The sequence below is a fragment of the Microcaecilia unicolor genome, chromosome 5, assembly GCF_901765095.1.
Source record: "Microcaecilia unicolor chromosome 5, aMicUni1.1, whole genome shotgun sequence".
Lineage (NCBI taxonomy): Eukaryota > Metazoa > Chordata > Amphibia > Gymnophiona > Siphonopidae > Microcaecilia > Microcaecilia unicolor.
This window is the reverse complement of record NC_044035.1, coordinates 203513658-203538382: the sequence shown is the minus strand read 5'-3', so window position 1 is coordinate 203538382 and position 24725 is coordinate 203513658. Positions and strand designations below refer to the sequence as shown.

At 45.6% G+C, this 24725-nt stretch overlaps 1 protein-coding gene across 4 annotated transcripts in view; it reads right to left on the bottom strand.

Moving 5' to 3' along the window:
• The window catches only part of C5H16orf70 (chromosome 5 C16orf70 homolog), a 1028424-nt gene that overhangs the window by 630156 nt on the left and 373543 nt on the right, over nucleotides 1–24725 (bottom strand). For all 4 annotated transcript variants that reach the window (XM_030203715.1, XM_030203714.1, XM_030203713.1 and 1 more), the window contains one exon: nucleotides 14689–14786. In XM_030203715.1, coding sequence (XP_030059575.1) covers nucleotides 14689–14786 — 98 coding nt within the window. The remainder of the gene's footprint in view (nucleotides 1–14688; nucleotides 14787–24725) is intronic.

Genomic DNA, 24725 nt, shown 5'->3' with positions numbered 1-24725 from the left:
TCACCCGACCTTTAAGAAGCGGCTCAAGACCTTCCTTTTCGGTAGAGCATATGCTGTGGGCCCTCCTGGTGTTACATCCCTCTGAGCCACAGCAGCCATATCGACAAATTGTCACCTTCCCCTCTCTCCCTCTCCCTCCTGTTGTTCCTCTTTCCCTTCTCTGACGCTAATTCCTGTATTTTGTATTAATGTTGTTTAATAGACTATTGTACGCCACATTGAGCCTGTCCATGGGCGGGAATAATGTGGGATATAAATGCCATAAATAAATAAATAAATAAATATCCCCTAGTGAGAAATCTGTGGTTTAGGTTATCAGTTTGAGCGTTGAAATCCTCAAAGTCAAAGCAGATTCTGTGCAACCGAAGAAACTAGCTCAGTGGTAGATTTTTCTTAAGGGGCGGATTATGATAGCTGGAATAATGCAAGAATGCATTCCTGTCTGTAGGTTTACAGTACATGGGTGTTTTGAAAAAATATTGGGCTTTGGATATGGTTAGATCTAAGAAGGGAATGGTATCTGTACTGTATTACATTTTCAATTTCAAATTCGGATCTGTGGAATTAATCCAACTATAAAAGGTTTGGAGAGATTCAACATCACCTTGCCAGAGAATGAAAATGTCATCTATATATCTCTTATAAATCTTAATGTGTTCTGTGAATGTACTGGATTCCAAATATTCCTGTTCAAAATTCCCAACATATAAATTGGCAATGTCAGGAGCCATGGCTGACCCCATGGCCGCTCCCTTGATTTGCTGGTAAAATGTATTCTGAAAAATGAAGTAAATTTCTTTGTGAGGGCTAGGGTGGCACATGTCAGTATGAGATGATTAGGAATTCTCCTGTGTGTGGTTCTCCTTCGTAGAGTTCTTTCTATGATGTTCAAAACTTCGAACTGAGGAATATTGGTATAGAGAGACTCTATTTCAAGCATAACCATAATAGTGTCCTGCAACGGCCGTTGTAATCTTGCAAGGTGTTGATCATATCTGTGGTGTCTCGTACATATGACGGGATTAATGGTCTTAGGAAAATATCCACAAAAATAGAAAGTGATTCTAAGATAGAGCCATTTCCAGAAACAATTGGCCTACCAGGTGGACAGTCCACGGTCTTATGTATTTTCAGTAATATATATATTGTGGGAATAACTGGATGTGTTACCTGAAGGAATTCTCTCTCTTTTTTGGTGAGGAATCCCATGTGAGAAGAAATATCAATTAGTTCTTGGATATCTTGTTCTACATCTTCAGTGAGATCTGTAGGGATATTTCCCTGTGTATCTCACCTTGCTGGTCTTGGCCTGTATAATCCTAATACATCAAGATGGAGTCTGCAACCTTTGGCCCTGCACATCAGTGAGCCAGCATATTCAGCTCTCTGCTTGTGGAAAAACACTGGCATTAATATCCAAGGACATGCTGTGGGCAATCACCCCCACCTTTATCTCCCTGAGAAGCTGAATAGGGAGTGAGACATGGCTCCAACAAGCCGGGTGAGAAACAGAAATACATACCAAAAAGTAACAGTTCCAAGGTCATGAACAACGGCCGTTTCTTGCTAAGGGAATGAGCTGGACAAGATCATGATTGGCCCCGTCTGGTCACCTGGGAAGAAGGGACTAAGGAAAGCGGGAACAGAAAGAAGTGAGTTGTTTGAAACCCACGAAAGAGGTTGGAGCTAGCAAGAAGACGAGAGAGACCTGATAAGGTTCACAACCTTGTGAACTGCCTATCTGGAGAAAGTACCGGTTGGTTCAGCTATACCGATCTGGAGTGATTGTGACCCTGCTTGCTGCAGAGACCCTATCCTATTTCTGAGATGAGGACTCGCTGTGAGAGACAGCTTGAGTCTATGAAGGAATCCACTCTTATCTCAACCTAACTGCCGGAGAGACAGCTTGGTGAGACACAGAGATTTATTTCCTATTCGTCTGGGATTAGTGTTTAGTTTGTCTTAGCCAAGACTGGTTACGTCATAGCTGGTGGTCAGGAGATTGCTGCTAATAACCATATTTACCTCAACATAGTTTCAGTAATTACAAATCAGGTTGTGTAACTTACCTAGTAACCAGTATGAATTAGAGTGTTTAGTGAGTGACAATATTTTTGTAATTCTTACCAAGTTATTTTTGTATTCAGCTAAGCTTTGCTACACAGTGGTTTATTTTGTATATCTTCTATTATATATGTATAATAAAATCTAATATGGACTTCCGGTGGAGCCGAGCGGCAAGATGGACGTCGAGCTGTGAGCTCCGTACCGCCCGACCGAAGCCCCGAGAACAACGGCGCCGGCACCGCTCCCGACGGCTTCAATGAACATCGGAGGGTAGCGGGGACCGGGAAGCACCTACGAACGGCCCCATCATAGCTGTTGGCAGCCCCCGCGCAGTGTTTTGAGCGACCCGCATTTCCAAGATGGCGGCGGCAGAAGAGAAATGAAACCAGTGAAGGCCAGAGGCTAGCGGCAAACAGGGGAGAAAGGGCACACACGCGAGACGGGGAGAAGGCAGAACCTGCTACAAATTGGAGGCAAGTGCAGCAGACCCCTCAGATGCAGTGCGAATCCCGGAGCAGAAGCGAGGCTCAGACGGGCCTGAGCAGGCAAGTGACAGAGAACAGTAGAGAGTCTGGGGGGAGAGAGGGGGAGGCACAAGTCCTTTGCATATCGTGGGCACAAGCTTAGGGCGGGACAGTGCTCTTTATACCCCCCGGTTGCCCCCCCGGCCTGGGGGTGAGGGTTACAGACTGTAGCCTTGAGCAGCACAACATTCCTCACCCACCCCATCTCCAAACCTGAGAGGCTGCGGAAGGTGCGGGTTGTGTACCTGAAGAACTCTAGAGTGCCCCGAGGACACGGGATAAAATATATGGGCATCTTTGCAAGGTCACTGAGACGCCACACAGGAGTTAAGTTCCCATAGAAGTTAGACAACTAAAGACTAGTAAATTCGGGAGGCGAGTTGTGCGGAGGGCGCATGTGAACTGTCGCGCTTTGTGTATGGAGCAATATTTGAAACACATGTCGCCTGGGACCACACGCAAGGGGACGAAGTTTGATAAAGAAAAGCCCACACCTCTCAGGCCTAACCATAAAATGGCGGACTTGAAAAGTACAGCGGAGGGAGAATTTACTGATAAACAGCTGGCACAAATAACAGCAGCGGTGAGCGCGGCCCTCAGCCCAAGATTTGACCTGCTGGCGGGGCAATTAAAAAATTTGGAATCATCTGCGGCAGACACGGAGAAGAGAGTGGGAGAAGCAGAAAATCGAATTGTTGCAACGGAGGACTCTTGTTCACACAATACACAGGAGATTGCCAGACTCCAGAATCAGCTCAAGTTGCAACAGGAAAAAATAGAAGACATGGAAAACCGTGCACGGAGATGTAACCTGAGACTCGTGGGAATCCCCGAAAAGATTCCGGAAAGATCGCTTGGACATCTGCTGGAACAGTGGTTGAAAAAAGAAATGGCCCTTTCCGACAGTTATGGAGAGCTGTGTATTGAACGGGCCCACAGGATGGGGCGTTGGCAACAAGACATGCAGAGACCGAGAATCGTTATCATTAAAGTGCTCAATCACCTGCATAAGGAAGAAATCATGCGGGGTTATAGACTGAAGCGAGACTCCCTTACATATGAGGGATCCCAGATAAAGATCTTTCAGGACTATTCAGCAGGAGTACAGGAGCAGAGACGCCGTTTTCACCCCATTTGTTCTGCATTGGCTGCTAAGAAGACCAGATTCATGCTACTTTATCCAGCCATCTTGAAGATTCATCATCTGAACCAGTGGCGCTCTTTCCAGACCGCACAGGAGGCCCAGCAGTTCCTAGATAGGGACATGAAGGAGCCCGACACATGAGATAATGCTGGGTATGAATTTTACTGGACAGTCGGGTGGCCCCCTCCTACGTTTTTTGTGGGGGGGGGGACCACGGACCCAGAAATGATGAGCAATGTGGGGGTTGCTTGAAAGTTGTGGTTGTGAGTTAACTGTTAATGTTTTCTTAGAAGGACAGATATTATGGTAAGAACCCAGAGAGGTTCCAGTGGCTGTGGGGACACTGGTTTTGTGAGGGCCACCTGACCATGAGTTGGGCGGCGCCCTGAGGGGTGGTGACCGCAAAATAGGTAGGTGCTGATAGGCCAGAGGCTTCCAGGAGCGAGAGAAGTCCGAGACAAGAGGGAGACTCTGAAGAGTTACAGGGGGGAGGGGAGGGGGGGGAAGATGGGTGGGGGGGAGGGTGGGGATCGGATACAGGGGGAAGTAGAGGGGGTAGGGATTAGGGGGGGGCACAGAACACAAATATACACACTGTGAGGATGTGAAGGATGAGTGATGTGATGAAATAGTTATGATAGAATGGAAGGATGCACCGGGGAGGTGGTGGCTGGGACACCTCGCCGCTGAGATTACAGGAATATTGCATGGATGCATTGACAGATATGTAGAGACTACATGGCTCCACTACAGGTTTTAACTTGGAATGTGGGGGGTATTCATTCACCAGTTAAGAGGCAAAAAATGTTAAAAACTCTTAATGATCAAAAGGCGTCAATCGCATTTCTGCAGGAGACTCACTTAACACTGGCAGAACATACCAAATTGAAACGTTGGTGGGTAGGCGAAATTTTTGACTCTCCAGCAGTGAGAGGGAAGGGAGGAGTGATCACATTGGTAAGAAAAGGTATACATGTGGAGGTTGTCAAGGTAGTGAGAGATGACAAAGGGAGATATGTGCTGGCATCTGTAGTGTTGGATAGACAACTGGTTATACTTTGTAACATCTATGCACCAAACACATTCGAAAAACAATTTTATACACAGCTTATCCGTACATTGCAGGGTTTGGGAGGGATACCCATTATAATGGGGGGAGATTTCAATGAGGCAGCAGACCCGGCATTGGACAGGTCTAAACCAACGGGGAGGGAGCTGGCCGGACCTCGGAGGGGAATAGCGGCGCTAGAAGAGGCATTTGCTGTGGTGGATGTGTGGAGAACGCTCAACCCTCTTGAGAGGGACTATACCCATCTATCGAGGGCCCACTCCACTTGGTCCCGAATTGATTATATATTTGTCACAGATGACCTATTTACACAGGTGGATACCGCTCGGATTGGCCCAGTTGTGGTCTCCGATCATGCCTGGGTAATGGTGAGATTGCAGTTAGATGAGGGGAGGAGAGGCGATAAGGTGTGGCAATTTCCAAGCTGGTTATATTGGGATGGGCAGTTTCTTCCTCACTTGGTTCAATGTTGGAAAGACTTTAGTAATACTAATGAGATTCATAGGGCGGATCCAGTGCTTTACTGGGAGACTGCTAAGGCGGTTCTCAGGGGGGAGATTATAGCGTACACAAGTTTTAAACAGAAAGTGAGAAAACAAGAGATACTTAGATTAGAGAAGAGAGTAACTATGCTGAGGCGACAATATAGTGAAGAACATTTGCAAAGGCTCCGGGTTCAGCTGTTAGAGGCACAACAGAGTCTTAATGAGCTGTTGCATCGCATAGTTCAGAGGTCCCTGGCCTACTATAAATATCGGCTTTATAAGTTTGCTAACAAGGGAGGGAGGTTTTTGGCACGGCTGATGGACAGGAAGGTAGGCTACCGTAAGGTGCTCACACTAGCAAATGAACAAGGGACCATGGTACATCAGGATAGTGAAATCTCAGGAATATTCAAGAAATTTTTTGAGCAACTGTATCAGCCGCAAGGTGATCTAGTCACGCCTAGTGAGACTTATCTGACTAGTGTTGATCTGCCCAGACTGGAAGATGAGGAACTCATGGCATTAAATGCAGATTTTACAGTGGATGAGGTGATGTGGGTAGTTAAGCAAAGTCCCTTGGGGAAGACACCAGGTCCGGATGGAATGCGGAATGAATTTTATAAGTTTTTGCAGACTGAAATTTGCCCGATATTGACTGATGTCTTTAATTTAACAGTTCAGCGGGGATCCATGCCGTTACATATGAATCAGGCCCACATAACAGTGTTATTAAAGCCGGGTAAGCCTGCCCATCGCCCAGAATCATACCGACCGATATCACTTTTGAATTCAGAGGCTAAATTTCTGGCTAAATTGTTAGCTAATAGGTTGGCCAGGTATCTCTCTGCTTTGGTGGAGGAACCGCAGGTGGGATTTGTAAGGGGAAGGAAAATAGCAAACAACATGCGAAGAATAATTCTAGCTCTGGAAAAAGTGCAGAGGGATGGAACACCAGCATTGTTAATTAGTTTTGACGCCGAAAAGGCTTTTGACAGGGTGGACTGGGGGTTCCTTTTCAAAACACTTAAGGCGTATGGGATGAATGGATTCCTTTTACAGGCTGATAGGGCTCTATATACTGACCCTCGGGCGCGAGTCCTGGTTAATGGCCTAGGGTCGGAGTGGTTCCCTTTAGGCCGGGGAACGTGCCAGGGATGCCCTCTTTCTCCACTCCTTTTTCTGTTAACACTTGATCCATTGATACGAGAGATTGGCACTAATTCAGATATACAAGGAGTACATATTCGAGATAGGGTATTTAAAATTGCGGCATTTGCCGATGATTTGTTGATGTTAATTACAAATCCAAAGAGCTTCTTGGGATATCTCATGGAAAGCATAAGGGAATATGGAGAATTTTCAGGGTTTCACTTAAATTTTATGAAATCTGAGGCCCTGGCGAGTCCGGAGGTCAGGAGGGCGGATTGTGAACAGTTCCCGTTGCGCTGGGTGACTGGGTCATTTAAGTATTTGGGCATCCAATTAACATTAGATCCAGCACAATTATATGCCTGTAATGTCCCCCAGTTATTGCAAGACACAAAGGCACTGTTGATCAAGTGGATCTCCTTGCCGTTGTCACTGATGGGAAGGATACATTTATATCGAATGCTGGTGTTCCCGAAGTGGTTATACGTGTTGCAAACACTGCCAATACGGTTATGGAAAAAAGATTTAAAAGCCCATCAGAGACAGGTAAACCGTTTTTGCTGGGCGGGGCGGAAATCAAAACTCAGGTGGGACAGTCTTGGCGGGACCCAGGCAAGTGGGGGATTGGGGATTCCCAACATGCGCACATATAACCAAGCATGTCTCTTACGCCATTTGGGAGATTGGGTTTTGGGCACGGCTACATACACTGATACACAATTGGAGCGTCTGTATTTTAGCCCCTGGCACCTTAATTACCTTTTGCACACAAAATTTAGTAATCTCCCGCAAGGGGTAAAACGTAGCTGCCTTTTGCAGCCTCTGCGATATCTGTGGAGAGAGATAGCAGGACTTTTAGGGCATAATCCAGAGCATAGTGTATTGTTACCCATTATGGGCAATGGGGAATTTTTGCCTGGGAGGGAAAATAAAGTCTTTCGAGACCTGGGGAAAAAGGGAGTGATTCTTCTAGAGCATTTCCTACAGAGGGATGGGAAAGTCATGACTTACCTAGAGTTTGAGAGGCTCTGTGCTGGAGGAATTTTAGCAAAATTAGCTTACTACCAGTTATCACACTATATACATAGCCTACCCGCCGCAAATCTATTACCAGAGTTTGGGATGAGTATCAGGGAGCTCCTGGCCAGGGATGCAGCTAGACAAATATCAGTGTCATGGTTTCACAAGGTGCTGGTAGGAAAACTACTACTACTACTACTACTTAACATTTCTAGAGCGCTACTAGGGTTACGCAGCGCTGTACAAATTAACAAAGAAGGGCGGTCCCTGCTCAAAGGAGCTTACAATCTAAAGGACAAAATGTCAAGTTGGGGCAGTCAAGATTTCCTGAATAGAGGTGTAGTGATTAGGTGCCGAAGGCGACATTGAAGAGGTGGGTTTTGAGGAATGTTTTTAAGATGGGCAGGGAGGGGGCCTGGCGTATGGGCTCAGGGAGTTTGTTCCAAGCATGGGGTGAGGCGAGGCAGAAAGGGCGGAGCCGTTAGCTGAGAGATGGAGCCAGGAGGCGGGATGTAGAATAGCAGAGGGGATTATATTAGTCGCGCTTCAGAGAGGCGTAAGGGTGGTGCATAGTTCTGAGTTACAGGAATGCCACTTTAGAACTATACATAGGGCATATTTTTCAGCTAAGCAGGCGTGGTATGCGGGAGTGGTGGAAACCAGTGAATGTCCCAAGTGTGCAGTAGACAATGCATCGTTTCTCCACGGTGTGTGGCAATGCAGGGTGATACAGGGGTTCTGGTCGGCTCTCTCCCAGTTCCTAAGTTGGGTCCTTGGATATCAGGTGGACCTGTCCTTTGAGCGGGTGTTATTTAGTTCAGTGAGGGCTTGGAATAGAGGCTCACTAGAGGAAAAGATTTTTCTTAGCAAAGTCTGTATTTTGGGGAAAAAATGTATTCTCAACCATTGGATAATGGATAAAGGCCCCTCCTATTGGTATTGGAGGAACAAGCTTCATGAGCTGATGTTATGGGAAATGCAGGATGCCCGTAGCTCACCAAAGAGGCGGCAGCAGTTCATGAAAGTTTGGGGGGACTACTTGCATAAAATATCCCCAAGAGCACGGAGTCAAGTATTGAATGTTTTAGGTTAGTTCGGGTGCATGGAAGAAATGTGGTAGGAACGAATGAGCTGAGAATTTGTGGTAAACCGTCATTGCTGGAAGTAAAAGGTGTGGTAAGTGGGGGAGGAGGGAATGGAAGCCTCACTGCTTACTGTCATGCTCGCTACAGTACCCACATAAGAAGATTGGGATACCAAGTTGTTGCAGGGGGGGGTATGTTCTGTGTCTCTCACATGCTCACTTGCTACTAAGTGTTATTATAGTGAAGAGGAAGGGGATAGGTAGGAGGGAGGGAGTTAGGGGGAGGGGTAGGGGGGAAGAAAAGGCTGAAAAGATACGGGATAATGTTTAGTTGGCATTGGGAGTGCTGTCGTAAGGTATGTTTATGCTTTGAGCTTGATTTGCTGCAAGTATACAATGTTATAATATGTGTAAATCCTAATAGCAAACTTTAACAGTGGACCCCTGAACATGTACTCCACAGTGGTGACATATTGCGACGGGGGGCTATAAGAGCCAAAGCCCCTTGTGCATCATTGTTTGCATGATATCAAATGAGTGGGGTGCTGTTGGGAGCTTACTGATGACATTGTGGTGTTAGTTATGGGGGTGACCTTATCTATATATATAAAAGGCAACCCCAGCGTTCTGAAGCCTCCACGGAAGTTGAGGCGCCCGAGATATCCGGTGTGCCCTGGAGTGTCTGCACCGCCCTCGCGTCAAAACGTCATGACGCGTCAAAACGTCATGATGTCGAGGGCAGAGCTATTGACACTCGAGGGCCGAAACGGCCCACAGCGAACAAGGCAAGTAGCTTCGAGGGACGGAGGGAGGGGGCCCCTTGCTAGCGCCCGTTTCATTCCGCTCAGAAACGGGCATTTTTTCCTAGTGCTATATAAAGGAATAAGCAGGTTGGAGGTTTAATATTGGTAAGCACTTGTTGGAGTTATTGCATAAAGTTGGGGTTGGAATGGGGGCACAGGGAAGGGAAGGGTTGGGGGGAGGAAGAGGGGGGGGGGAAATTGTATGGAGCTACATGTTTAAGGAATGTTATATCGTGATTTTAACTGTTGTATCTGATGTAATTCCATCAATAAAACAGATTTAAACATAAAATCTAATATATATTTCAGCCAGCTTTTTCAGTTCTGTTTCTATCGCAAGTATTGGCTTGGTGCCAATCTAGGTTCCCTCCATCCCTAGACAGAAAACAGAGAATTTGCTTTCAAATAATTCTGTATTGGGAACCTTGGGCGTAGATGAAGTTGTTTTTCTATAAGTATCAATTGTGACTACCTACAGATCTTTGTCCAAAGGAATGTAGAATTCCCGATCTATTAGCTGTCTCATGACCTTGTTAATTTAATCGTTGTAATTCATAACTACCACTCCTCCTCCCTTGTCAGCCGGTTTGATGGCAACGTCCTGGTTCTGTCTTAGATGTCTGAAAACCCACTTTTTCACTGCTGCTTTTTAGCTTCTAGCCACTACTCAATTGCCCTCCCCTTGTCCCTTCCTTCCTTCTCGCCCATTACTTCCCTCACCTGTAACTGTCTTGGCTGTCTGTATTATTTAGATTGTAAGCTCTTTCGAGCATGGACTGTCTCTTTGCATCAGGTGTTCAGCGCTGTGTGCGTCTGGTAGCGCTATACAAATGCTAATAATAATAATAATGTCTAGTGGCCTCTTGTTCAATTCCTGAAGTGTTATAGTATCATAGGTGTTACTTTTTTTCAAGTTTTGCAAGGATCTTCTCCACACACATACTAAACGCTTCAATTAATGGATTCATAGGATCTGGAGGGACCCAAGACGAAGGACTCTTAACTACTGAAGAAGTCACAGGATTTTTGGTGAAAGCATGAATAATTTGCAATTTCCGAATGAATTTAAACAGATCAATTCTGGATTGGAAACGACAGCCCCTTTTGCAAAATTTTCATTTCTGGTTCAGTAAGTGTTGAATTTGACAAACTGAATATAGGGATGGTCATCTCCATTGGTTGTTGTAATGGAACCTCTCTTTGCTGTAGTGTTGAATCACTTTGCACTTGCTCACATGCCATTTAGACGCCTTGTCTCCCAGTCTCGTAAGGTAATTTTTCACAATCCTCTCGCGATTTAACGACTTTGAATAACTTTGTGTCATCAGCAAATTTAATTACCTCACTAGTTACTCCCATCTCTAGATCATTTATAAATATGTTAAAAAGCAGCGGTCCCAGCACAGACCCCTGGGGAACCCCACTGTCTACCCTTCTCCATTAAGAATACTGACCACTTAACCCTACTCTCTGTTTTACATCTTTTAACCAGTTTTTAATCCACAATAGGACACTACCTATTATCTCATGGTTCTCCAATTTCTTCTGGAGTCTTTCATGAGGTACTCTGTCAAATGCCTTTTGAAAATCCAGATACACAATAACAACTGGCTCACCTTTATCCACATTTTTCTTCAGCCCTTCAAAGAAATGTAATAGATTGGTGAGGTAAGATTTCCCTTCACTAAATCCATGTTGGCTTTGTCTCATTATTCCATGCTTTTGAATATCCTCTGTAATTCTGTTCTTTATAATAGTCTCTACCATTTTGCACGGCACCAACATCAGGCTCACCGGATCCCCTCTGAAACCTTTTTAAAATATTGACGTTACATTGGCCACCCTCCAATCTTCCGGTAACATGCTCGATTTTAAAGATAAATTACATATTACTAACAATAGTTTCGATAGTTCATTTTTCAATTTTATCAGTACTCTGGGATGAACACCATCCGGTCCAGGAGATTTGATGCTGTTCAAGTTTTCAAATTGCCCCATTACATCCTCCAGATTTATAGAGATTTCATTTAGTTTCTTCAACTCGTTAGCTTTGAATACCATTTCTGGCACCGATATCTCTCCCAAATCGTCCTCGGTGAAGACCAAAGCAAAGAATTCACTTAATCTCTCCGCTACGGCTTTGTCTTCCCTGATTACCCCTTTTACCCCTCAGTCATCTAGCAGTCCAACCAACTCTTTTGCCGGCTTCTTGCTTTTAATATACCTAAAAAAAATGTACTATGTGTTTTTGGCTCCAATGCAATCTTTTTTTCAAAGTCCCTCTTTGCCTTCCTTATCAACACTTTGAATTTAACTTGACATTTCATATGCTGTTTATTATTATTTTCAGTCTGTTCTTTCTTCCATTTTCTGAAGGATTTTCTTTTAGCTCTAATAGCTTCCCTCACCTTACTTTTTAACCATGCCGGCTGTCGTTTGGTCTTCATTCCTCCTTTTTTAATACACAGAATGTTTGTCCTGGGCCTCCAGGATGGTACTTTTGAACAGCATCCATGCCTGATGTAAAGTTTTGACCCTCTCAGCCATTTCTCTAAGTTTTTTTTTTACCATTCTTCTCATTTTATCATAATCTCCTTTTTGAAAGTTAAACGCTAACATATTGGATTTCCTGTATATACTTACTCCAAAGCTAATATCAAATCTTATTTTTTATTTATTTATATTTTTTGTTACATTTGTACCCTGCGCTTTCCCACTGATGGCAGGCTCAATGCGGCTTACATGGGGCAATGGAGGGTTAAGTGACTTGCCCAGAGTCACAAGGAGCTGCCTGTGCCTGAAGTGGGAATCGAACTTAGTTCCCCAGGACCAAAGTCCACCACCCTAACCACTAGGCCACTCCTCATATTATGATCACTGTTATCATGCGGCCTCCATCACCATTACCTCCTGCACCAGATCATGCGCTCCACTAAGGACTAGGTATAGAATTTTTCCTTTTCTTGTCGGCTCTGTATCAGCTGCTCCATAAAGCACTCCTTGAGTTCGTCAAGGAATTTTACCTCCCTAGCATGCCCTGATGTTATATTTACCCAGTCAATATTGGGGTAATTGAAATCACACATTATTGTGTTGCCCAGTTTGTTAGCCTCCCTAATTTCTGATAACATTTCTACATCCATCTATTCATCCTGGCCAGGCAAACGGTAGAACACTCCTATCACTACTATCCTTTTCCCCTTTACACATGGAATTTCAATCCATAGGGATTCCAAGATGTGCTTTGTTTCCTGCAGAATTTTCAATCTATTTGATTCAAGGCCCCTCCACCAATTCGATTCACCCTACCATTACGATATAATTTGTAACCCGGTATGACAGTGTCCCACTGGTTATCCTCCTTCCACCTGGTCTCCGAGATGCCTATTATATCTAATTTTTCATTTAGAGCAATATATTCTAACTCTCCTATCCTAAGGCTTCTGGCATTGATATATATACATTTCAAACTATGTTTGTTGTTCCTATTTATATCATGCTCAGTACTTGACAGTATTAATTTGCAATTGCAATTTTTGTCTGATTTTTAAAAATTTTTTATTCAAGGACACTTGATCTAGTACGGTCTCTTTTGCAACCTATCAGGATACCCTATCTTCCCTGTTTTGGTGATATCTTTGAAAGATACCTTATTCCGAACCATGCACTTTGAGCGACTGGCAGCCTTACCCCAGTTTCTAGTTTAAAAGCTGTTCTATCTCCTTTTTAAATGCCAATGACAGCAGCCTGGTCTCAACCTTGTTAAGGTGGATCTAATCCTTTTGGAATAGGCTCCCCCCTTCCCCAGAATGTTGCCCTGTTCCTAACAAATCTAAAACCCTCCTCCCTGCACCATCGTCTCATCCAAGCATTCAGACTGACCAAGAAACAGGGGACCAGACACAAAAGGTCAGTAACTGGCTTGAAGTAGAGGATAGCAAATCTAAACAATGCCCTTTCTTGTGAGTTGGAACAAATTTATATGGTACGCTAAAGATTTTCTAAAATGGTTTAAAAAAATCAGTATTATTATTATCATGATTATTTTCTAAATGCAAACTAAAATCACCAAAAACAAAACAAAAAAAAAAGATATTTCAAAACAGCATCTGAACACAATTATAAACACTCACCAAATTCTTTGCAAAGGGATCTTGATACTGGGATATATAAAACAGGGGGGAAATTGCTGGTTTGTTGCGAATGAAGTCCAATGGAGCAGGAAGAAACTTCCAGGTTAAAATAAATCAGCCTTTTTAAAGTAGCAGAATTTAAATGATCAAATACCAGTTTTATTAGCTTTAATGAGGTTTCACTGCACTATATTAAAACCCTCAAACTAAAATGTTTTTCAATGTAATTATCTCTAATTTGGAGCATCATTTATAAACAGCATAAAAGAATAGAAATCTTTTCGGCCAGCACCCACAGAAGAATTTATGGAAATTCTGGCCCAAGGATGAGACTTTTGACAGGTCATTCCACCAACAGGAGCTCATAAATACCTCATATAAAATGCTTTACACTGATACACACAAACGTCTGTAGTGGTTTAACACACAACCTCAAAGGTGACTCGTTTCACATGACACAATTATGACTCACCAACATCTTCATCAGTCACTAGCTATTTTTATATCTTTAATTTAATCACTTATTAATATTTACTGCACTTATCTTAATTCTGCAGTTCCTGCCACAGTAGGATCTCCACATGCGTATATGTATCAGCGTACAGCATATTATTTGAAGTGATGGATGAACATTTGAGGTAACCAAAAATATCAGATTCTCAAACCAGAGTGCAAATACTGGTTTAAACCATAGCAGCCAGCTCTATATGGGTGTTTGAGCACTCCCAATATTCAGCAAAGTCATTTTGAACAGTTAGCTCCTACGGTCTAGACCAGTAATTCCAAACAAATTTTTTGGGGCAACACCTACTCCCATCAGATTTTCGGGATATTCACAATGAACATTCAAGAGTTAGATTTGCATAAATTTGAGGCAGTACATGCAAATCTATCTCATGCATATTCATTGTGAAAATCCTGAAAACCTGAAGGGATTAAGTGTGCTCTGAGCAATGGGTTGGGAATAGGCTGGTCTAGAATATCTAGCACATCAATCTTTTAGTACTCATTATCACTTCCAATGGGAGATATGAAGTACCTGCACTGGCTGAAGGAGGAACTCTCAATATCTTTGATATGGGTTTTGGGAATGATTCAGCTTTATCTTTCTCAATACAGCTATAAAGACACATCAAAAAACCACAAAAACCAGGACTGGAATTTCTTGAGTTTCTATTTTCCAGCTTATCAAGGAACTCAGTGTACTCACTTAGTATCCTGAAGGCTATTTCCATTGTAGATATACATGCGTTTCACTGTAGCACCATGGGGAATCTGTAGCGACGCTAGACCATGAGCAAAATTAGGCTGTATAAGAAAAATACAAAGTCCTTATATTTTGGGTAAATGTACAGAAAGACATTTATTGTATGCGTCCTCTTTGCATCCTATCTAGGAGATCACCAAATGAAGACAATATTTCATATAAACTACTTGCTTCAAGATCCATATTCCTGTGTTTACTTACTCCAGAGCTAATATCAAATCTGATCATGTTATGATCACTGTTATCAAGAGGCCCCAGCACCATTACCTCCTGCATCAGATCATTTGCTCCTGTGCAGAAGGAATGGATCCTCAGGAGCCTAGTCAAGATCGGGAGGAGGGGCTGGTGGTTGGGAGGCAGGGATAGTGCTGGGCAGACTTATACGGTCTGTGCCAGAGCCGGTGGTGGGAGGCGGGACTGGTGATTGAGAGGCAGGGATAGTGCTGGGCAGACTTATACGGTCTGTGCCAGAGCCGGTGGTGGGAGGCGGGACTGGTGGTTAGGAGGCGGGACTGGTGGTTGGGAGGCGGGGATAGTGCTGGGCAGACTTATATGGTCTGTGCCAGAGCCGGTGGTTGGGAGGCGGGGCTGGTGGATGGGAGGTGGGGATAGTGCTGGGCAGACTTATACGGTCTGTGCCCTGAAGAGCACAGGTACAAATCAAAGTAGGGTATACACAAAAAGTAGCACATATGAGTTGTCTTGTTGGGCAGACTGGATGGACCGTACAGGTCTTTTTCTGCCGTCATCTACTATGTTACTATGATCACTGTTATCAAGAGGCCCCAGCACCATTACCTCCTGCATCAGATCATTTGCTCCACTAAGGACTAGGTCTTAGAATTGCTCCTCCTCTTGTTGGTTCCTGAACCAACTGCCCCATAAAGCAGTCTTTGATTCCATCAAGGAATTTCACCTCTCTAGCAAGAAAAGAAAGCTTAGAGGAGCAAGTGTGAGAGTCAAAAGTTTACATCAGGTGTGGATGCTGTTCAAAAACGCCATCCTGGAAGCCCAGGCCAAATATGTTCCTCGTATTAAAAAAGGAGGACGGAAGACCAAACGACAGCCGGCGTGGTTAAATAGTGAGGTGAAGGAAGCTATTAGAGCTAAAAGAAAATCTTTCAGAAAATGGAAGGAACTGACTGAAAAAAATAAGAAACAGCATAAGGAATGTCAAGTCAAATGCAAAGCGCTGATAAGGAAAGCTAAGAGGGACTTTGAAAAAAAAGATTGCGTTGGAGGCAAAAACACATAGTAAAAATTTTTTTTAGGTATATTAAAAGCAGGAAGCCGGCAAAAGAATCAGTTGGACCACTAGATGACCGAGTAAATGGGGCGATCAGGGAAGACAAAGCCGTAGCGGAGAGATTAAATGAATTCTTTGCTTCGGTCTTCACCGAGGAAAATTTGGGTGGGATACCGGTGCCGGAAATTGTATTCGAAGCTGACGAGTCGGAGAAACTTAATGAATTCTCTGTAAACCTGGAGGATGTAATGGGGCAGTTCTACAAACTGAAGAGTAGCAAATCTCCTGGACCAGAAGGTATTCATCCCAGAGTACTAATAGAACTGAAAAATGATCTTGCGGAGCTATTGTTATGTAATTTATCCTTAAAATTGAGCGTGGTACCGGAAGATTGGAGGGTGGCCAATGTAACGCCGATTTTTTAAAAAGGTTCCAGAGGAGATACGGGAAATTATAGACCGGTGAGTCTGAGGTCAGTGCCGGGCAAAATGGTAGAGACTATTATTAAAAACAAAATTACAGAGCATATTCAAAAGCATGGATTGCTGAGACAAAGTCAACATGGATTTAGTGAAGGGAAATCTTGCCTCACTAATCTACTACATTTCTTTGAAGGGGTGAGCAAACATGTGGATAAAGGGGAGCCGGTTGATATTGTGTATCTGGATTTTCAGAAGGCATTTGACAAAGTACCTCATAAAAGGCTCCAGAGGAAATTGGAGAGTCATGGGATAGGAGGTAGTGTTCTATTGTGGATTAAAAACTGGTTAAAATATAGAAAACAGAGAAAAGGGTTAAATGGACAGTATTTTCAATGGAGAAAGGTAGCTAGTGGAGTTCCCCAGGGCTCTGTGCTGGTATCGCTGCTTTTTAACGTATTTATAAATGACCTACAGATGGGAGTAACTAGTGAGGTAATTATATTTGCTGATGACACAAAGTTATTCAAAGTCGTTAAATCACGGGAGAATTGTGAAAAATTACAAGAGGACATTTTACGAAACTGGGAGACTGGGCGTCTAAATGGCAGATGACGTTTAATAGAAGTCACAGACAAAGAAAGGGATTTAGGTGCCGTAGTCGATGATACGTTGAAACCTTCTGCTCAGTGTGCTGCTGCGGCTAAGAAAGCAAATAGAATGTTAGGTATTATTAGGAAAGGAATGGAAAACAAAAATGAGGATGTTATAATGTCTTTGTATCGCTCCATGGTGCGACCGCACCTCGAATATTGTGTTCAATTCTGGTCTCCGCATCTCAAAAAAGATATAGTGGAATTAGAAAAGGTGCAGAGAAGGGTGACGAAAATGATAAAGGGGATGGGACGACTTCCCTATGAGGAACGGCTAAAGCAGCTAGGGCTCTTCAGCTTCCTATATAGATTGTGAGCTCTTTGAGCAGGGACTGTGTTTTCATGTATGGTGTACAGCGCTGCGTATGCCTTGTAGCGCTATAGAAGTGATAAGTAGTAGTAGCAGATATGATAGAGGTCTATAAAATAATGAGTGGAGTTGAACTGGTAGATGTGAAGCGTCTGTTCATGCTTTCCAAAAATACTAGGGCTAGGGGGCATGCGATGAAGCTACGAAGTAGTAAATTTAAAACGAATCAGAGGAAAATTTTCTTCACTCGACGTGTAATTAAACTCTGGAATTTGATGCCAGATAATGTGGTAATGGCGGTTAGATTAGCGGAGTTTAAAAAAGGTTTAGACGGCATCCTAAAGGAAAAGCCAATAGACTGTTATTAAATGAACTTGGAGAAAATTCACTATTTCTAGGATAAGCAGTATAAAATGTTTTGTACATTTTTGAGATCTTGCCGGGTATTTGTGACCTGGATTGGCCACTGTTGGAAACAGGATGCTGGGCTTGATGGACCTTTGGTCTTTCCCAGTATGGCAATACTTATGTACTCTCATGAAGCGAACTAAAGGCTGTCCAGGCTTACCCTCTACACGTTGATGATAAGCACTAATTGAACTAAGGTGACCTCTTACGGAGTTGGTCTTGAGACCAGACTCTGACAAGTGTAGAAGGTATTCAAGCAGGATCCGTGTAGGACAAGAAAAAGGATCTAGGGTCTTGCTGTTACACCAGACAGCAAACCTCCACCATTTGAAAGAAAAACACTTTTTCGTGGAATCTTTCCTGGAAGCTAGACTCAGGAGACACCCTCAGAAAGACCCAAGGAGGCAACTTCTAAACTCTCAACATCCAGGCCGTGAGAGCCAGAGACTGGAGGTTTGGATGTAGAAGCAACTGCTCGTTCTGGGTGATGAGGGTTGGAAAACACTCCAATTTTCACGGTTCTTCGGAGGATAACTCCAGAAGATGAGGAAACCAGATCTGACGAGGCCAGAAGGGAGCAACCAGGATCATTGTTCCGCGGTCTTGCTTGAGTTTCAGCAAAGTCTACCCTACTAGAGGTATGGGAGGATACGCATAGAGAAGGCCTGTCCCACAATGAAGTAGAAAGGCATCTGACGCTAGTCTGTCGTGGGCCTGAAGTCTGGAACAGAACTGAAAGACTTTGTGATTCATCTCAGCGGCAAAAAGATCCACAGAGGGGGAGCCCCACGCTTGGAAGATCTTGTGGACAACGGCCATGTTTAGCGACCACTCATGAGGTTGCATGATCCTGCTCAACCTGTCGGCCAGACTGTTGTTTACGCCTACCAGATACATGGCTTGGAGAAACATGCCGTGACAGCGCGCCCAAAGCCACATCCGGACGGCTTCCTGACACAGAGGGCGGGATCAAGTTCACCCCTGCTTGTTGGTGTAATACATAGCAACCTGATTGTCTGTCTGAATCACAATAATCTGCTTGTACAGCCGATCTCTGAAAGCCTTGAGAGCAGTCCACATCGCTTGTAACTCCAGGAGGTTGATCTGAAGACCTCTTTCCTGAAAGGACCAAGCTCCTTGAGTGTGAAGTCCATCTACATGAGCTCCCCACCCTAGGAGGGATGCATCCGTTGTCAGCACTTTTTGTGGCTGAGGAATTTGGAATGGATGTCCAAGGGTCAAATTGGATCGAATGGTTCACCACTGAAGGGAACTGCAAAAGTCGGTGGAGAGATGGATCACATTCTCTAGATCCCCTGTGGCCTGGCACCACTGGAAGGCTATGGTCCAATGAGCTGATCTCATATGTAGGCGTGCCATGGGAGTCACATGAACTGTGGAGGCCATGGGGCTCATTTTCAAAGCACTTAGACTTACAAAGTTCCATAGATTGCTATGCAACTTTGTAAGTCTAATTGCTTTGAAAATACGCCTCCATGTGTCCTAAGAGTCTCAACATCTGCCGAGCTGTGATCTGTTCAGACGATCGAGCCATGGATACGAGAGCCAGGAGATTGTCTGCCTTGCATGGGGAAGATAAGCTCCAGTCGTCCGTGTGTCCAACAGAGCTCCAATGAACTCCAATGTTTGAACCGGGACCAGATGGGACCTGGGATAATTGATCAAGAACCCCAGTAGTTCTAGTACTCGAACAGTCATCCGCATGGACTGTAGAGCGCCTGCCTCCGAGGTGCTCTTCACCAGCCAATCGTCGAGATAAGGGAACACATGCACTCCCAGTCTGCATAGTGATGCTACGACAACTGCCAGGCACTTTGTGAAAAACCTGGGCAAAGATGCGAGGCCAAAGGGCAGTACACAGTACTGAAAATGCCGAGTTCCAAACCGAAATCGAAAAGTATCGAGATGTGGGTATAGGCATCCTTTAAGTCCAGAGAGCATATCCAATTGTTTTCCTGAATCATAGGAAGAATTGTGCTCAGGGAAACCATCCTGAACTGAAACCATCCTGACCTTTTCTCGGACTAGGAATTTGTTCAGGGCCCTTAGGTTTAGGATGGGATGCATCCCCCCTGTTTTCTTTTGTACAAGGAAGCACCTGAAATAGAATCCCAGCCCTTCTTCCCCTGGTGGAACGGGTTCGACCGCTTGGGCCTTTAGAAGGGCAGAGAGTTCCTCTGCAAGTACCTGCTTGTACTGGGAGCTGTAAGAATGAGCTCCCGGTGGGCAATTCTGAGGTTTGGATACCAGATAGAGGGTGTATCCTGACTGGACTATTTGAAAAACCCACCAATCGGAGGTTAAGAGATGCCACCTCTGGTGAAAAAATATCAACCTCCCACCGACCGGCAAGTCATCCGGCACAGATACTTTTTCTGAGGCTATGCTGCACTGGAGCCAGTCAAAAGCCTGTCCCTTGCTTTTGCTGGGGAGCCGCAAGGGTCTTAGTCGCACGCCGTTGACGGGAACGAGCGCGCTGTGACTGAGCCTGGACAGGCTGCCGAGAAGCAGGAGTGTACCTACGCCTATTGTAGGAATAGGGAGCACTCCTCTTCCCTCCAAAAAACCTCCTAGATGAGGAGTTGGTAGCAGAAGACGCCAGGCCGGAGAGAGAATCCATAGCATCATGATGCTTTTTGATCTGATCGACTATGTCTTCTACTTTTTCTCCAAAAAGATTATCCCCCCGGCAAGGAACATCTGCCATCCACTGCTGGGTCTTATGATCCAGGTGAGAAACATGCAGCCATGAGAGTCTGCGCATCACTATACCTTGAGCAGTTATTCGGGATGCCACATCAAAAGTGTCATAAGTACCCCTGGCCAGAAATTTACAACACGCCTTCTGCTGCCTGACCACCTGGTGGAAAAGGTTCGGCGAGCTCCGGAGGAAGTGCTTCAACCAAACTAGACAGTTGCCTCACTGAGTTCCGCAAGTGGATGCTCGTGTAGAGCTGGTAAGTTTGAATCTTGGCTGCAAGCATAGCGGCCTGATAAGTTTTCCTCCCAAAAGAATCCAAGGTCCTAGACTCTCTGCCTGGGGGTGCCGAGGCATGGTCCGTAGTACTCTTGGCTCTTCAGAGAGCAGAATCCACCACCATGGAATCGTGAGGCAGTTGAGACTTCGCCATTACAGGCTCTCCATGGACTCTGTATTGGGACTCGTCTTTTTTGGAGACCACTGGATTAGAAAGAGGGAATGACCAGTTTCGCATAAGAACTTCCCTGAGTGTGTTATGCAAGGGAGCCGTTGCAACCTCTGTAGGTGGCGAAGGATAATCCAAGACCTCGAGCATCTCGGCCCTGGGCTCATCCACAACTTCCAAAGGGAAGGGAATGTCCTTGGACATTTCCCGAACAAAGGAGGAAAAAGAAAGACTCTCAGGTGGAGACAACATTCTTTCAATTGGCGGAGTAGGATCAGAGGGAACCCCATGAGATTCTTCTTCAGAAAAGTATCTGGGATCTTCCTCTTCCTCCCAGTATCTGGGATTTTCCTCTTCCTCCCACAAGCGCTCATCACCGGTATCGGACAAAAGCTCTCTAAGAGCAGCCCAAACCCAAGCCTGTCTCGACGTCGAGGAACGACGACCTTGAGGGGGATGTTCAGAAGTCGACCCCTGCCTGGACTGCGGCGAAGCTTCCTCCGCCGACGTCAAATCGACCCGGGTGGTGGCCGACGCTGATGCCGCAAGCGGCACCGAGGATGGGGACCTCACCATAGGCGAAGGCCCAGATGCCCATTCCACAGTCGATGCAGAAGACACAAGCACCCCTGGCACCGAAGTAGTCTGGCGCAGTAATCCCTCCAGAAGCTCTGGAAGAAAGGCCCTGATGCGCTTGTCGAGAGCCTCCATCGGAAAAGGCTGTAGGGCCGGTGCAGGAGCCGGTGCCAGAATCTGAGGGAGCTCGAGAGCCGGTACGAGGCTGCCAGAACACAGACGCATCAGCACCTCCTGTATAGAGGGTGAGTGGTCCTCCCAGCGCCAATGCTTCTCGGGTGTCGAATCCCTCAGCTCCCCAGAGCTCTCGGTACCGCACATGGAAGGAGAATGACGACGGTGCTTCTTAGCGTTCGCTCGACGCCAGTCATCGAGACTCCTCGGAACTGAGGATGTGGAATCCTCAAGCTTCCTCGGGGCTGGGTCCGATGAAGGTCGGTCCCGGGGGGCCTGCATAGCAGTAGGTCTTGAGACAGGTGGAGACCAACTCGATGCCTCGCTGCTCCCAGCGCGATGTGGTAGTTCGGCAGCCATTACCTGCACTTTCGAAGTCGATGCTATCCTCGATGTCGACACCGATGTCGCTGACCGCGGTACCGACGTCGATGTCGAAGGACCGGACCGATCACCAAAAGGTTTTTGCCGTTGAGATTCCCAAAACACTTGGATCCTCTTTTTCATTAAAGGACACAGCTTACAAGCAGCTGGAAGATGATCGGGCCCAAGGCACTGGAGACACCTTTAGTGGGGGTAGGTACCCGAGATGGTCCGGTTGCACCGAGTACAACGCTTGAAGACACTGGGTGTCCTCGATGACATGGACGGAGAAACAGCGGCTATGAAATTAAAAGACGCAATTCTGCCGATTAAAAAGGCACAAAAAAAAAGAGAGAAAAAAAAAAGACCGACTGCGCGGCCTAGAGAGGGCCGTGACGAAAAGAAAGAAAACTTACAATCAGGAGAAAACTAAGAAAATAAGAAACTAAAACTACGCTTTTTTTTTTTTTAAAGTTTTGAGAAAAACTAAACAAAAAGAGAAGGTAGTAAAAGGAAAAACAGACACGCTACGATCTCCTGGGCTGAAGGTAACACAAAACTCGAAAAAACTCCGTGTCACTAGGGTCGCGGAAAAAAAGGAACTGAGGAGGGCATTCTCGCTTTGCAGGCGGGAAGCCGTTTGCGCATGCACAGTGTGTTCTGCCCGGGTGACGGAGCGTTCTGGAGAGTTGTTTTGCTATACAAATTTTGCTGGTCTCCTGGGCCGTCGCGGACGACAACCCAATCATGAGAACAAGTAGCTTGCTTGTCCTCGGAGAAGGGAGGATACGCATACAGAAGGCCTGTCCCCTAATGTAGGAGAAAGCCTTGTGATTGATCTGAGTGGCAAAAATACCCACCAAGGGGGTGCCCCACGCTCGGAAGATTTTGCGGACTATGCCCATGTTTCGTGACCACTCATGAGGTTGCATTATCCTGCACAACCTGTTGACCAGACTGTTGTTTACGCCTGCCAGATAAGTGGCTTGGAGAAACATACCGTGACGGTGAGCCCAAAGCCACATCTGGACGGCTTCCTGACACAGAGGGCGAGATCCGGTGCCCCCCTGCTTGTTGGTGTAATACATGGCAACCTGATTGTCTGTCTGAATTAAAATGATTTGGTTGGACAGCCGATCTCTGAAAGCCTTTAGAGCATTCCAGATCACTTGCAATTCCAGGCGGTTGATCTGCAGACCTCTTTCCTGAAAGGACCGTGTGAAGTCCATCTACATGAGCTCTCCACCCCAGCAGAGATGCATCCATCGTCAGCACCTTTCATAGCTGAGGAACTTGGAATAGTCGACCCATGGTCAAATTGACTCGAATCGTCTACCAGTGGAGAGAATTCTGAAAGCCGGTGGACAGTTGGATGACATCATCTAGATCCTCTGCAGCTTGAAACCACTGGGAAGCTAGGGTCCATTGAGCTGATCTCACATGTAGACGTGCCATGGGTGTGACATGAACTGTGGAGGCCATGTGCCATGGGTGTGACATGAACTGTGGATGCCATGTGCCCCAGAAGTCTCAACATCTGCTGAGCCATGATCTGCTGAGATGCTCAAACCATGGACACCAGGGGCAAAAGATTGTCCGCCCTTGTCTCGGGAAGATAAGCTCGAGCTGTCTGAGTGTTCAATGGGGCTCCAATGAATTCCAATGCTTGGACTGGGGTGAGATGGGACTTGGGATAATTTATGACGAACCACAGCAGCTCTAGCACCCAAATAGTCATTCGCATGGACTCCAGAGCACCCTCCTTCGAGGTGGTCTTCACCAGCCAAGGAAACACATGCACTCAAAGTCTGTGTAGCGACACTGCGACTACAGCTAGGCATTTGGTAAACACTCTGGGCGCAGACGCCAGGCCAAAAGGCAGTACACGATACTGAAAGTGCTGTGTTCCCAACCGAAATCAAAGATACTTCCTGTGAGCTGGAAGTATTGAGATGTGTGTGTAAGTATCCTTTAAGTCCAGAGAGCTTAGCCAATCGTTTTACTGAATCATGGGAAGAAGGGTGCCCTAGGGAAACCAGCCTGAACTTTTCTCGGTCAAAAAATTTGTTCAGGGCTCTTAGGTCTAGGATGGGACGCATCCCCCGTTTTCTTTTGCATAAGGAAGTACCTGGAATAGAATTCCAGCCCTTCTTCCCCTGGTGAATGGGTTCGACCACTTGGGCCTTCAGAAGGGCGAAGAGTTCTTCTGCAAGTACCTGCCTGTGCTGGGAGCTATAGGACTGAGCTCCCAGTGGGCAATTTGGAGGCTTGGATTCCAGATGGAGGGTGTATCCTAACCAGACAATTTGAAGAACCAACCAGTCAGAGGTTATAAGAGGCCACCTTTGGTGAAAAACATTAACCTCCCCCCCAACCAGCAAGTCGTCCAGCACGGACACTACAAAGGCTATGCTGAACTGCAGCCAGTCAAAAGCTGGTCCCCTGCTTTTGCTTGGGAGCCGCAGTGACCTTAGGTGCATGCTGTTGACAAGAACGAGCGCACTGGACAGAGCATGGGCAGGCTGCTAAGAAGCAGGAATGTACCTACGTCTAGCATAGGAATAGGGAGCACCCCTCTTCCCGCCAAAAAACCTCCTAGATGAGGAGGTAGTAGCAGAAGACGCCCGGCGGGAGAGAGTATCCATAGCATCATTGTGCTTCTTG